Source organism: Suncus etruscus, chromosome 15 (genome assembly GCF_024139225.1).
Source record: "Suncus etruscus isolate mSunEtr1 chromosome 15, mSunEtr1.pri.cur, whole genome shotgun sequence".
Classification (NCBI taxonomy): domain Eukaryota; kingdom Metazoa; phylum Chordata; class Mammalia; order Eulipotyphla; family Soricidae; genus Suncus; species Suncus etruscus.
Window position 1 is genome coordinate 1,793,503 of NC_064862.1, and position 14,374 is coordinate 1,807,876.

The 14,374-nt window shown below is 38.2% G+C and overlaps 1 protein-coding gene across 1 annotated transcript in view; it reads right to left on the reverse strand.

Moving 5' to 3' along the window:
* The window catches only part of SLC2A12 (solute carrier family 2 member 12), an 87,437-nt gene that overhangs the window by 13,755 nt on the left and 59,308 nt on the right, over window positions 1–14,374 (reverse strand). Inside the window, exons 3-4 of the mRNA XM_049788021.1 lie at window positions 6,948–7,070; window positions 2,041–2,173 (exon numbers count right to left, since the gene is read on the reverse strand). Coding sequence (XP_049643978.1) covers window positions 2,041–2,173; window positions 6,948–7,070 — 256 coding nt within the window. The remainder of the gene's footprint in view (window positions 1–2,040; window positions 2,174–6,947; window positions 7,071–14,374) is intronic.

The window sequence follows — 14,374 nt, forward strand, 5'->3', positions numbered from 1 at the left end:
GAGGCAGGCAGGGGAGAAGGCAGGGAGGGGGAAGGATGGAAAGGATATTGGTGGTGGGCTCTTTGCACTAGTGATGGGTCTTATGACTGAAACCCAATCATGAACAATTTTGTAACTGTGAAAAAGAAAGCAACTGTATTATGAAAATCTTGTATCTATGGTGTTTAAATAAAGTAATTTAAAAAGACATTTAAAAAATGTGCCTGTAAAATAAAAGGCAGCCGAGGAGGTTGGGGCCACTGAGAAATAGGGGTCACTGATGGAGAAAATTTGAAACTGGTGGTGGACTAGTACTGGAACATAGTATGACTAAAACTCTCCTAAGAATAAGTCTGTAAATTATAATATTTTTTTTAAAAAGCGATTTCTCTGTATTTGTACAGCTGCAGAGATACTGGCCAGCCAAGAATATTGGCTTTCTACCCTACCCTGGAGACCTCCAATAAATGCTATGATTCCCCCCCAAAAGTTCTTGGTTATCTTATCAAAATATCAATTTGCTAAATATTTAGCATACAATATTTTATGGCAATAATCTAGCATACCCCATCTTCCTTTAAAGGTCTCAAACTACAACTTCTTGCGGTTTTAGTAATTTCCAACTTCTTTTCATATTGAGGAAGACTGATTTGAAGTTCATGTGTCTGCTGAGCAGCACAATTAAAGTATGATTTGCTTTGTTTTTATTAAGACTTTGTGGTTAGAGCCAAACTAAATAACTATAGCTGTTATAGTAACTAGAGTAATTAAAAAAGACTTTTAAAAATGTGCCTGTAAAAAAGGAGGTTGGAGGCGCTGAGAAACTGGGGTCACTGATGGAGAAAATTTGAAACTGGTGGTGGACTAGTACTGGAATATAGTATGACTAAAACTACTAAGAATAAGTCTGTAAATCATGGTTATTCACTGTCATAGTTTTCCATTATAGCCAAAGATTAGGTAAAATAAATATGAGGTGGCATTAAAAACAAATAAACAGCTATAAAACTCAAAAATTAGTACAGGAACCAGAGAGATAGTAAAGAAGGGAGGTTTGCATTTGGATGCTCAGGGTTTATCCCCAGCACCCCATATGGTATCTCAAGACTGCCAGGAGTGGTACTTAACACAGAGCCAGGAATGTGCTCTGAGCACAAAACACACACAAAAATGGTCGCAATGATTTAATATATGTTGAATTCAGAGAATGCTTTTGCTGCTAAAGTGAAATGTTTCTAAAATTCTGAGTGATTTCTGAGTGCATAGCCAGGAGTAACCCCTGGGCGTAACCAGGTGTGGCCCAAACCCCCTACAAAATAGTAAAACCTATAGTCATTTTAAATTGGGCACAATCAAAAAATCCCATCTTTATTTAAGCACCATGACTGCAAGCATGTTTGTAATTGGGTTTCAGTCATAAAAAAGAACACACTCATTCACCAGTACAACATATCCACCACAATGGCCCCCATCTTGCTCCTCCCCCACCTTCTGCCGGTATTCCAAGCAGGCATTCTATTTCTCTCACTACCATTGTCATGTTAGTTGTTGATGTAGTTCTATTTCTCTATCTGAGCTCACCACTCTTTGTGGCATGCTTCATATGGTGGGCTGGTCCTTCCAGCCCTCATCTCTAGGCCTTTAACTCGCGTTTTCCTGAGAATTTCAGTTTCACCAAAGGTTTTGAAACCTGCAACTGAGGTGCAGGGCAGGAATCCACATGATGAATAGCCCTAGAACTACCTCAGAACTCCAATGAAGAACTTACCTTCCCTTAGGATAAGAAGGAGATGGTGGAAGTTATTTTGCTGTTTTGCCTTTTTCTTTATCATAACTGAAAGAATCTTTAAAAGGCTGACTTGCCAGAACACTGGTTTTTTTAATTCTTTAGCTGAGTCATTCAAATTAAATTAACATGTGGCCAAGAAATTCAGTTTTAAGATAAGATTTTACACCAAATGGAAAGTACAGGAAAATGTCATATACTATCGCTTTCTAATTTTAAATTAAAAGTTGTACATTTGGCCCAGGAGGTTCAGAGACAATGCACAGGATACTTACTCTTTGGAGAGTTCCGCTGATATTTGTTCCAAAGAGCGTCCCTTTGTTTCAGGTATAAACAGAACAACAAAACCCAAGGATGCCAGGCTCATAATTGTATATATAAAACACACCCATGGTAAGCCAATGAGATCTATAAATGACAGAAGAAAAGAGGTAGAAATTATATTTTATGTTGTATTTGTGAATAATAGATAATTCTTGGAGCACATGGAATTTTTAAAAAAAAAACTTGTAGTGTCCAAGGAAATAGCAAACACAAATTTAAAATACCGCTTACCACTGAAAGTTTAATTTTTAGAAGTACCCTAGCTCTGGGGCCAGAGCCATAACACAGTAGGTGGGTAGGGTATTTGCCTTGCATATTGCCAACCCACCCATGTTTGATCCCCAGCATCCCATAGAGTACCCCTGAAATTGCCAGGAGTGATTTTTGAGCACAAAGCCAGGAGCAAGTATGCCACCAAGTATGACCCAAAGCCCCCCTCCATAAAAAGGAAGAAAAAAAAAGAAGCATCCCGACTCTTTCTGGTAAATTGTACTCCTGAAACTATCTCAGTGTCAGCCCAAAACCATCTTCTTGCCCTGCAGGCAGGATCTTCATTATCAAAAGGGCAGCATATGCGCTTGCTGCAAGAGAAAACTCCAAACCACTCAGAAACATTGAAAGCACATGATTAAGTATCTACACAATCTGCTCACCTTGACAAGAAAATTTTTTGTAGTCATTTGAGCACTGATAACTAAAACAGAATTGAGAGGCTATTAAGAATGTTCCTGCAGGGGCCGGAGAGATAGCACAGCAGTAGGGCATTTGCCTTGCATGCAGCATCTCATATGGTCCCCCAGCCTGCCAGGGACGATTTCCGAGTGCAGAGCCAAGAGTAACCCCTGAGCACAATCAATCAATTAATCAATCAATAAAAAATTAAAAAAAATTTTTTCTGCAGGCATTACCAAGTTTATCCAAGCATGTGCAGGCAATTCCGGAAAGAGCCTGCCTGACATTCGCCAGCCAGGACCGAAGTTCAACCAATCACTGTTTTTGATTAACTTTCCACCAATTAAAATTGTGCTGACAGCCAATCTGATTTGTATAAAGGCTCTCTTAGCTGTCAAGCAATCTGCCTTTTTGTGTATATAAATGCTCCTGATCTGGTAACAAGACAATATCTGCACAATTATCTTGTGCAGTTTCCCCACTGGGCTGTAATTCTAATAAAATGACAAAAATTAAAATAAGGTAAGGTATTGCTTCCTTTCATTGGGTTTTCAGGTTCCTTTCATTCAGGGAAGACATTCTTCACAATTACTTTTTTTTTCTTTTTTTGACCACACCCTGTGGCTCTCGGGACTTACTCCTGGCTCTGTGCTCAGAAATTATTTCTGGCAGGCTCAGGGAACCATGTGGGATGCCGGGGATTGAAACCAGGTCAGCCGTATGCAAGGCCAAAACCCTACCTACTGTGCTATCACTCAGGCCCCTTCAAAGTTACTCTTTGAGACCTCTACTGTAGCAGTTTGATTTTTATATGGTGGACCTTTAAAACACATATTTTATAGGTGGACATTTCTACAAATGAGCATACTCTTCTTTATGTTGACTTTAAAAAAATCATTCCATGTTGGCAATACTCAACCTTGTAAGTTGCAGGCATCCTTTTTCACTTTCTCTTGATTCAGACAAAAATTGTCTTAATGAAAGACAGGAATTTGTAAGGTATCCAGGTAATACCTCCTGTTAGACTCTATTTTCTTCTGACCACATCCAGTTAGAGGTATAACCAATCCATTCGTAACTCCTGGTTATGAATGGTTGAGTCAACTGTCAGAATTGTGCAGGCACTCCGGGCACGGCAGCAGAAAGTCCAGCATGACATGGAGTCCTGAGGGGGAAGATGGAGTTTTTGTGTGCTTTCTGTTTGGGGGGCTTTTTTTTTTTTTTTTTTTTTTGTAGCTGGTTTGTTTAGAGGTTTACACCAACCATAGATGGAAAAGTGCAGATGCTCCTTAACATCCAGTCACAGCTGACTTGTCAATTGGGAAAAATGAAACAGTGGTCTTTTAATAAAATTCTGAGAGTGGGTTGTTTTTTGTTTGTTTTTTTTCTTTGGTCAATTTGATGTGTAAAGAGGACAGCATGTTCACCATGTGTCAATCAGTTGTGCTGAAGAATAGTATTGCAGTTCTGGCAGTTTTAATTCAAATCTGGGGCTCTCTACTTTGCTTGCTGCTGGCACAGGGCTTTTTGCTCAAGTGAGTACTTAATAAAATGTTAGTGGAATTGTTTCCTTCCCTCTCTGAGGCATCACATTAAATCATAGAAATTAAAGAAAAACAAAATGTCTTCTCAAACTTCATCACATTCTATCGGAAGCTCATCACTTTCACAAAGATTCTCACTACATGGGAACTGGTTCTGTTTATATTCTTCTCTGTGCTACTATAATTTATTGGAATCAGTATTTTGTCATTCGATGCCAAGATACATTATTTCTCCGTGTATCTTTGGTCTCCAAAGTCTTTTCATCCACAGGTCCCCAAAGTCTTGCAATTTCCAACGTGTGGACAATGATATAGGTCTCTTCTGTTGTTTATCTGGCTGATTTGGCAGGGAAGAGTGCTCATAGTGGGAGACTGGTGATCCTACAGTTAGCGGGTAGGGCCTTCTAGTCTCCTACCAGGACCTCCTGGGAGTGGGAGGGAGCTGCAGGTTTTGTTCTATTGTAAAACAATTATCAATGCCATTAAGTAGGCTCTTTATAACCCCCCAGGAAGTTCCTGAGAGCTTTTGGTTGGGGAACCAGAATGCTTGCATGAGACTAGGCATAGCACAGTCACCTTTTTTTTCTTTGCCTCAATCCTTGGTCCTAAGTATTTCTTTGTCTGATTGTTGATTTATAGCCCTTAGTATCTGTTGTAACGTATCAGTAACCTTGGTGAGTGAATGGGTTTTCTAAGTTTGGGAAGCTGCTTTTGCAAATGAATTGAATCTGAGGAGGCAGTTCTGGGGATCTCTAATTTATGAGCGATTTTTTTTATAAGTGTAACTAATTATACTGATATTAAATAAGCATAGTCAAAGAATTTGGGCTTTCAAGAAGTACCTGAAGTCTGAGCTGGAGTTGTGGGAGCACCAGATTTGTACTTGATTCCTCAGAAGCATGGTTAAAACCCCCGGGTTGGCAACTTATGGTCTTTAAGTGGTAGGAGATATTAGGCAATGAATGGTAAAAACTGAGGGACATGTTGCTCTCTCCAGGCAAACAGTGGCAGAACTGAGTCAAATTCCCAGATGTCCTGCTACTATCTGAGAATTACTTTTTATTAGAGGGTGTGGTGAGGCAGTACTAAGGGTTGACTCCTGGGTCTGTGCTCAGGGGTCACTCTTGAGGGGAAAAGGGGAACGATCTGCAGTGCAGGGAATTAAACCAAGGTCTATTGACTGCAAGTGTCTCAACCCTTTCCTATCGCTCAAGGCCCAGTCTGAAAGTTTTTTGTTGGAATTCGGAAGTTTCCACTTTTCCCAAGTTGGAAATCACTCATGTTCCACCTGTACACAAGTTGTAAATCAATCATGAAGCCCTATCAATTTCTCAAGTTTCTAGATTTTAAAATAGCAGAAAACAGAGACCTGAAGGTCGTTAATCCTATCACAATCAGCAAAATTGAACCTGGGGAAATCTCTATTAAAAAAAGTCCCCAATTCTTCATAAAAAATAAAAGGAGAAAAGGGCTTTACTTATATAACAAGGTAATGTGCTTGCCTTGCATGTGACCAACCTGGGCTATATTCCTGACAACCTATAAAAAATTGTAATTCCTGGGACCTGAGTGATATTACAGTGTGGAGGGCATTTGCCTTGCATGTGGCCATCTTGGGTTCTATCTCTGGCATACTACGTGGTTTTCTGAGCCTGCCAGGAGTGATTTCTGAACACAAAACCAGGAGTAATTCTTGAGCAATGCTGCTGTGGCCCAAAAAGGCAATCAATAGATAGATAGATAGATAGATAGATAGATAGATAGATGATAGATAGATAGATAGATAGATAGATAGATAGATAGATAGATAGATAGATAGATAGATGATAGATAGATAATGGTAATTCCCTTCCTCAGAATTTGTGATGCTACAGGTTGGGTGGAATCTTAGTATTCAAAAAAATCAAATTAAAAAAAGACATGGAGAAATGACATGAAACTACAAATTATTAAAAGGCCTTTTAAATTTATAATGTATACAAATTATAGGCTATAAAAAACAAATGTTGTAAAGTATGTATTTGGGTCATTTTTTAACCAAGTATAAAATCAGTAGATTATGACCAAGATTAGATTTGTAATGTCAAATTGTTTTCTTTTTTAGCCCCCACCCCAGCTTATCAAATTGTTTTTGATACTTTTATGTGTACTAAGATATTGTGATCATATATTTAAAATTATCTTCCAGAGATCCATATTGAAATTTTATATATAAAGTGACATCATGTCTGGCATATGACTCAAAATATCTGGTTGGCAGAAGAGAAGGTGGATTACAAGTAAATTAAATTGGTAAATTATTTTGATTGTATGTATATTGGGTTCATTGCTGTAGTCTTTACTCTTAAATGCATTTGAAAATGCTTACAATAAAATGTTCATCAAAAGACTATGCTTCTGTTGGGGCTGGAGTGGAGGCACGGAGCGGTAAAGGTGTCTGTCTTGCTGGCGCTATCCTAGGACAAACCACAACTCGATCCCCCAGCATCCCATATGGTCCCCCAAGTCAAGAGCGATTTCTGAGCACATAGTCAGGAGTAATCCCTGAGCATCACCGGGTGTTCTCCCCCCCCCCCAAAAAAAAACCCAAATGAGTATGCTTTTCTAACATTTGTCCAAAGAGCACAAACAAGAGTTCTTACCAGTCACAGTCAAAAATGTCAGAGAGACGAGAAGATTGATGCCCCAGTTCATGCTAGAAGTCAAAGCCATGGCTCTTCCTCTAATTCCACCAGGAAAAATCTCACTGAGCACCAGCCAAGGCACTAGGGAAAAAATAGGACAGTAAATTGAGTGAACACCATTAAAGATGAAGGTCATCTTGCAGATCTATGTTTCAATTGTACCAATTGGTGGTAGGCAAGGCCATGCCCATTATCATAAATAAGGAAAACGTTTTCTCTTTACCTTTAGGCAACTGAGAAGGGTTTTGGAGAAACACTGTTAAAGGTTAGTAATGGTCCCAGGTGAATGAAAAGGCTTATGAAGTGCTGATCTGTGCTGGGTCTGAGAAATAACAGGGGCCAAGAATAGGAACCTCCTTGGTCAGTTCTCACCTACTAGATAGCTGGGTCTCTTTCTGTAATCTCCTTTGCCCCTTATCTTTGAGAAGTCCCATATTATAGGTCTGAAAGAGTTGGAAGCACAGCTATTTCTACTTGGTCCTACTGGTTTGGGCAAAAGGAAAAGAGACTTTATTTTTTTTAATTATTATTTTGATCATAATGGCTTACCTATCTTTCACAGTAGTATTTTAGGTACATATTAACATTGAATCAGTGGAATACCCAGCACCAAATTTGTCCTCCCCATCTCAGTTCCCTTTCTGCAACCAATATACCCCACCATCTCCCCGCCCCCCCTGTGCTGCTAGAGTAGGTGGTCCCCGCTTTGTCTAGCTTACTATTAGTGATTATATATCTATTTGGTCCTGGTACCCTCCTTTGTTTCTCCCCTCTATTTAAGAGGCAGAACCTAGATAAATCGAGTTATGTGGTTTTTGTTAGAAGGAAAGAAAAGCAATAGATTGGGAAACAAAATAAGAAAAAAATAAAATAAAATAAAAAAAAGAAGTCAAATATGCTGAAAATGGGCGGAGTCCTTTTAGAGGCTTTCAACCTCAGTTTGAGAGAGGATGTGAAAAAGGTAATTGAAAACACCACAACAATACAGAAAGAAATATTAAATTAATATCCAGTGAGCACTACAGCAATAAAGACAGGCAACACACAATAGTCTTGGTTCTGAAGTCAAATCATGCCGGAGTGCAAAAAGAAAGAGAAGATAAGATAAAGTAAAGTAAATAAAATAATATTGGAGACATCAAACTTCAATCTCTACACCAAAATAAGGACGTCAAAAAAATCAATCAACCAATAAATAAATAGTGGGAAAATGATTGTTTTGTGCTTTTTTTTTTCCTTTTCTTTTTTCCCCTGCATAGGCAACAGTAACTATTTGGGGATATTGTAGAGGAAATTCTCTTGACCTAGGAGATACAGGTTTCTCCACCCCTGAAGTATACTGCCATGGGATTAACTATAGACTCCTTGCATAACTCATTTTGCTCTCCCCTCGGTGTTTTCATGGTGTATGGAAGACTTCTGCTTTGTCTTGGATGGTAAAATCAGACCTCTGTATCTAGAGATCTTGGTGACTGTGCAGCTCAAGGAATGGAGCTTATGGTGAAGTACTTCTTTGTGGTTCTCAGCAGTTCTGCTTCTTCAGTATTGTTTAACCCATCTTCTGTAGTTGGTGAGTCTTGGTCATTATGTTTGCTCCTAGGATAGAGCCTGGGCATAAAGTCTTAGTTATGGGAAAAAGAGACTTTCTAAATTAAATAGTGGCTTACAGAATATGGTTTTATCTCCCAGCAAGTTCATATGGTGACCCTGAGCCCATATACAAGGTGTGATTCCTGAGTGCAGAGCCAGGAGTGTGTGGCCAACAAACAAATAAGCAAACAAAATTAAATTAAATAGCTCTCCAAGATCTTATTATTACACCAGACTAAATTTCCATGTCAAAAAGAGACTCTCTTTGGTACTAACATTGATCAAAGGACTTTTTATGATCTAAAAATAATAGGGAACATTCCAGGAACATTATAGGACCCGCCTGGTATGATTAGAAAGGGAAGTCCAAGGGCAAATTAACTGGCCTTCTGATCATAGCCCAGTTTTCCCAATAATATTACTATGAGTACCATGGTGCTTAAATAAATAAATAATTAAAAATAAAATAAATAAAATAACTATGAGTTACTAATACAATGTTTACTTTGCTTACCTCCTCTCACTTTTTCCACACAAAATTCCTATAAGAAACTATTAAAAGGACTGGAGAAATAGTACAGTGAATAGAGTGATTGCCTTGTAAGCAGTCGACTAGGATTCTATTCTGAGTATCATATATGGTCCCTCAAGTCTGCTAGGAGTGATCTCTTCAGTGCAGAGCTAGAAGTAAAACCCTAAAACACTGCAAGACAGTGTGCCAAAATTTAAAAAAGGGGGAACTGTTACTATCCTTCTTATAGAGAAGAGACTTAGCAATTAAAACTTTGTCAGGAATTCTCAGATGAAAACTAAGGTTTACCATAATAATTGATTTAAGGTCACCACCAATGCTCATAATGTCAGAAGTAATTCTGATTCCATGAAGAGAATATCTGGAACCCGGTTCTTTTAATCATGGTGCTGCCTTTGAGTGAACTAGTGATTCAATAAGTGTTGTCAATGAACAAATAAACATGGCATATAAGTACATTTGATTCCCAAGAAAAAGTCTTAGGAGCTGCACCCAACTCTGACTCACTGCTTACCCAAATCAACCTGTGTTGGAAAACTAGCATTTATAAAAGTACCAGCTGGTATCATTCTAGCCAACAGGAAGTAGTAGGAGGAAGAAAAAAAGAATGCCAAGAAAATACTCCATTGGCAGCTCTCAAGCTAGTCAGCTGTTTGTCTCTAAGTCGTTTACAATTTGCCTCACAGGACAAGACTACAATCTGTAGAGAAAACACCTACTTAGCGTAAATTTGCTGTTTTAAAAAAGGAAAGATAAATGTTATTTATCAAAAAAAGGTAGGAAAAGAACCATTTCTCCATTGATTATCTTATCCAAGTGAGACTAATAAGGCTACCTTTAAGGAATGATAAGATAATTGTAATGAACAAATATGATTATTATTTTTCTGTTTAACAGAAAATTTAAAAATTAGGATTATTTCCTTTGTCCTCTCCACTCTATTCCAAAAGACCCCCACAATTCTTCTAAATAATATCTTTGATAAAATTATTTTGTATTTAGTGAAAATAATGCTATGATCTGGGAACTTGCAGGCTTAGAAACCTGGAGGAATTAATTACAGCTTATCTTCTTGGTAAAAACTTTGAATGGCATGTCCTTGGACAACAATAAAATTAAATTATGCAAAAGTCAGGGTTAGGGATGTAGCTAACTACTATAGTAACTGCATTATATGTGTGATAATATTGGTTCAATTTCTAGCACCACAAAAGGGAAAAAAAGGAAAGAAAAGGAAAAGGTCTGGAATGATAGTATAGTGGGTAGGGCTTTTACCTTGCATGTGGCTGACCTGGGGTGATCCTCAACATTCTATATGAGTCCCCTGAGCACTGCCAGGAGTAGATCCTGAAGGCAGCACCAGAACTAATCCCTGAGCACTATCAGATGTGGCCCCAAAACAAACAAGAGAGAGAGAGAAAGAGAGAGAAGAAATAAATAAATAAAGAAAGAAAGAAAGAAAGAAAGAAAGAAAGAAAGAAAGAAAAAGGAAGGAAAAAAGGAAAGAAAGGAAGGAAGGAAAAAGAAAGTTAAAAGAGAAAAGAAAAAGAAGGAAAGGAGAAAGAAAAAAGAAAGAAGAAAGAATGAATGAAAGAAAAAAGAAAGGGAGAAAGAAAGAACAAAAGAATGAAGAGTGGGAAAGAAAGAAAAAGGAGAAAGAAAGAAAGGGGGAAAGAGAAGGAAAAAGAGGAGAAAGAAAGAGAAAGGAAGAAAGGGAAAAGAGAAAGAAAAAAGAGGAGAGAGAAAGGAAGAAAGGGGAAAAGAGAAAGAAAAAGAATGAAAGGGAGAACGAAAGAAAAAGAGGTAGAAAAAAGAAAAAGAAAGGGAGAAAAAGAAAAGAAAGAAAAAAGAGAAGGGAGAAAGAAAGAAAAAGAATGAATGAAAGAGAAAAAGAAAGGGAGAAAGAAAAAGAATGAAAGAAAAGAGCAAGAAAGACAGAAAGAGATTGAAAAGAGAGGGGGAAAGAGAGAAAAAAGAAAAACAAAAAGTGAGAAAGGAAGAAAGAAGAAAGAAAAAATAAGGAAAGAAAGAAAGAAAAGAAAAAAGAAAGAAAGAGAAAGAAAGAAAGAAAGAAAGAAAGAAAGAAAGAAAGAAGAAAGAAAGAAAAAGAAAGAAAGAAAAGAAGAAAGAAAGAAAGAAAGAAAAGAGAGAAAGAAAGAAAGAAAGAAAGAGAAAAGAAAGAAAGAAAGAAAGAAAGAAAAAAAAAGAAAAAAAAAAAAAAAAGAAAGAAAGAAAGAAAGAAAGGAAAGAGGAAGGAAGGAAGGAAGGAAGGAAGGAAGGAAGGAAGGAAGGAAGGAAGGAAGGAAGGAAGGAAGGAAGGAAGGAAGGAAGGAAGGAAGGAAGGAAGGAGGGGGAGGGAGTGAAAAGAGAGGGTGGGAGGGAGGGAAGGAAATAGATACAGAACCACTGAATCTTCCCAGATAGACCAGGTCTCAGTGTTGAGAACTCTCAAAATGGGGCAAAGTAAGTTCCCCTCTCTTTTAGAAGACCCAGAAGCTCCCAACCTGGCTCATCATCCTCTGGCATATAAACAGCCCTGCTCCACAATTGAATTTCATTGACTACCAAGCCACCAAATAGTTCCAACTCGACAGCTTCTGGGTGAACTTCCAAATTTCATAGCAATAACAGGTCAGCAGGTCACAGACAATTTGATGGTACAGTTGCAGAGAAGACTACTAAAAACATTAGCACAGAAGTCTCATTTGGCACTAACATCTCCTGATCATCTTTAAAATCCTTTTCTTCCCCTTCTTGCTTTCTTTTCTTGGAGTTATTTTGGGGAGTTTATATACTCAATGGCTTTAGTAATAGTTTCGTGAGCTATAATAATTTAAAATCTAAAAATTTTAAATTTTAAAATTGGATTTTATTGATATAGTTTGTAATATTCCATTTACCATTGTGTCGTAACAAGCAATATGAGGTAAAAATAAATTGTGCCTGCTAAGGAGGCAAGGTTAGGTAGTGGGTGGGAAACTGAGGACATTGATGGTAGGAAAATCTCACTGGTGGTGGGACTGGTGTTGGAACCATGAATACCACAAACAACAGTATTATGAAGAACCTTAGAAATCATGTTGTTTAAATTTAAAATAAAAGGAAAAGAAAAGGTAAAATCAAGTAACTAAATCATAGTTCAAGAGCTAAAGAACCCATGCCAAAGAACAGCCCCTTTCTACTATGAGAATTTGACACAGATTACAACAGAATGAAAAATGCTCTTGCAATAATAAAAATGTAGTGAGGGGAAAAATACACTTTTGCTTTCTTTAAATAGAAAAGTTAGCACACGTTTTTCTGATTTACTTTCCTTGTCACCTCATCTTTAAAACCTTCTTCCCCTCCCTGACTTTCTTCTCTTGGAATTATTTTTTAGGGGTTTAAAAAATCATTGCTGGGGATCATGATGTCACAAAATATGAGCTATCTTGACCTGAGATGACAATGCGTTGATCTTGTAGTTACAGAAAGTGCTAGCATTTGTGATGGAACTAATCACAAGTCACTTCAGATGGGACACTTATAACTAGTGCTTTGCATAACTGTCCTGGGCATGAAATAACCCAATATCCACAGCAGAAGCCTTCCTGAGGCATGCATCCAACTCAGCAGCTGAGCCAATTCTTGAGAAGTCGAACCAGTCAATAAGCAATGAACTGAATATTGAAAAACAACTTCCCTGTGGTGAGAGAGATAGTGTACTGGGTATGGCACTTGCTTTGTGCAGCCAATTCAAGTTCAATAGCTGGCACCCCATGCAGTTCTCTGAAACTGACCTGAGTGGGAGTGACCCCTGAGTGAAGACCCAGGAATAATCCCCGAGCAACAATAGTTGTGGCTGTCCCTCAGCGAAATCTAAAAGAAAAGAACCTTCCCTCAGTTAGTCTCTGATAGCAACTTTTTAGGCAAACAACGCACCTGTTATTTCAATATGTATCGTAGCTTTGATACAAGTTTCTGTTTTGATCTGATGTAAATAGTTTGACAACTGTTGGTTTAGCAAATACTGGCAAACTTGCTGTCACAGTGATTTTAAAAATCACAGGTTTCCAAAACCAGAAAGTAAAAGAAAAAAGACAGACCTAGGAGAAAAACAATGGCAAAATTCATAGATCTTCACATTCTCTGAAAAGGGACAGCTTCCCAAAACAAAAGGAATGGCAATGCGCTGGTCAATTCAAAAGTTCAGGGTCTGGAGAAATAGTACAGCAGGTCCCATTTGCCTTGCATGTGGTCAACCCAAACCCCATCCCTTGCATCCCATATGGTCCTCACAAGCACCACCAGTAGGAATTCCTGAGTGCAGAGTCAAAAACTCCAGAACAACACCTGCTATGGACCACAGATCAAACAAAAAAAAGTGCACAGAAGTATTAGCTATGAAAAGTTAGTACATTGAAATTTATAATAATAGGTGAACATTTTTCTATACATCAAAGTTTTTATTTATTTATTTTTTATTTTTTATTTTATTTTTTGTTTTTCAGGCCACACCCGTTTGATGCTCAGGGATTACTCCTGCTAAGCGCTCAGAAATTGCCCCTGGCTTGGGGGGACCATATGGGACGCCGGGGGATGGAACCATGGTCCTTCCTTGGTTAGCGCTTGCAAGGCGCCTGCCTTGCCTCTAGCGCCACCTTGCCGGCTCCAAAGGTTTTATTTTTTATATTAATTGCAGTGCTATTTACAATAGCCAGAACCTGGAAACAACCAAGATGCCCTTCAACAGATGAATGGCTAAAGAAACTACGGTACATATACACAATGGAATATTATGGAGCCGTCAGGGGAGATGAAGTCATGAAATGGACATGGACATGGACATGGAAACTATTATGCTGAGTGAAATAAGTCAGAGGGAGAGAGACACACAGAATAGTCTCATTTATCTATGGGTTCTAAGAAGAATAAAAGACATTATTGTAATAATGCTCAGAGATGAGGGCTAAAAGGACTGGCTCACAACATGAAACTCACACAAAGAGTGGTGACTGCAGTTAGAGAAAAAAACTACACTAACAAGCACCATGACAATGTTGGTGAGTGAGAGAAGTAAAATACCTGTCTCGAATACAGGCAGGGGATGGAGAGGAGGGAGATGGGGATATTGGTGATGGGAATGTTGCACTGGTGAAGGGGATTATTTGTTTTATGACTGAAACCCAACAATCATGTTTGTAATCATGGTGTTTAAATAAAGTTATTATTGGGGCCTAAGAGGTAGCATGGAGGTAAGGCATTTGCCTTGCATGCAGAAGGA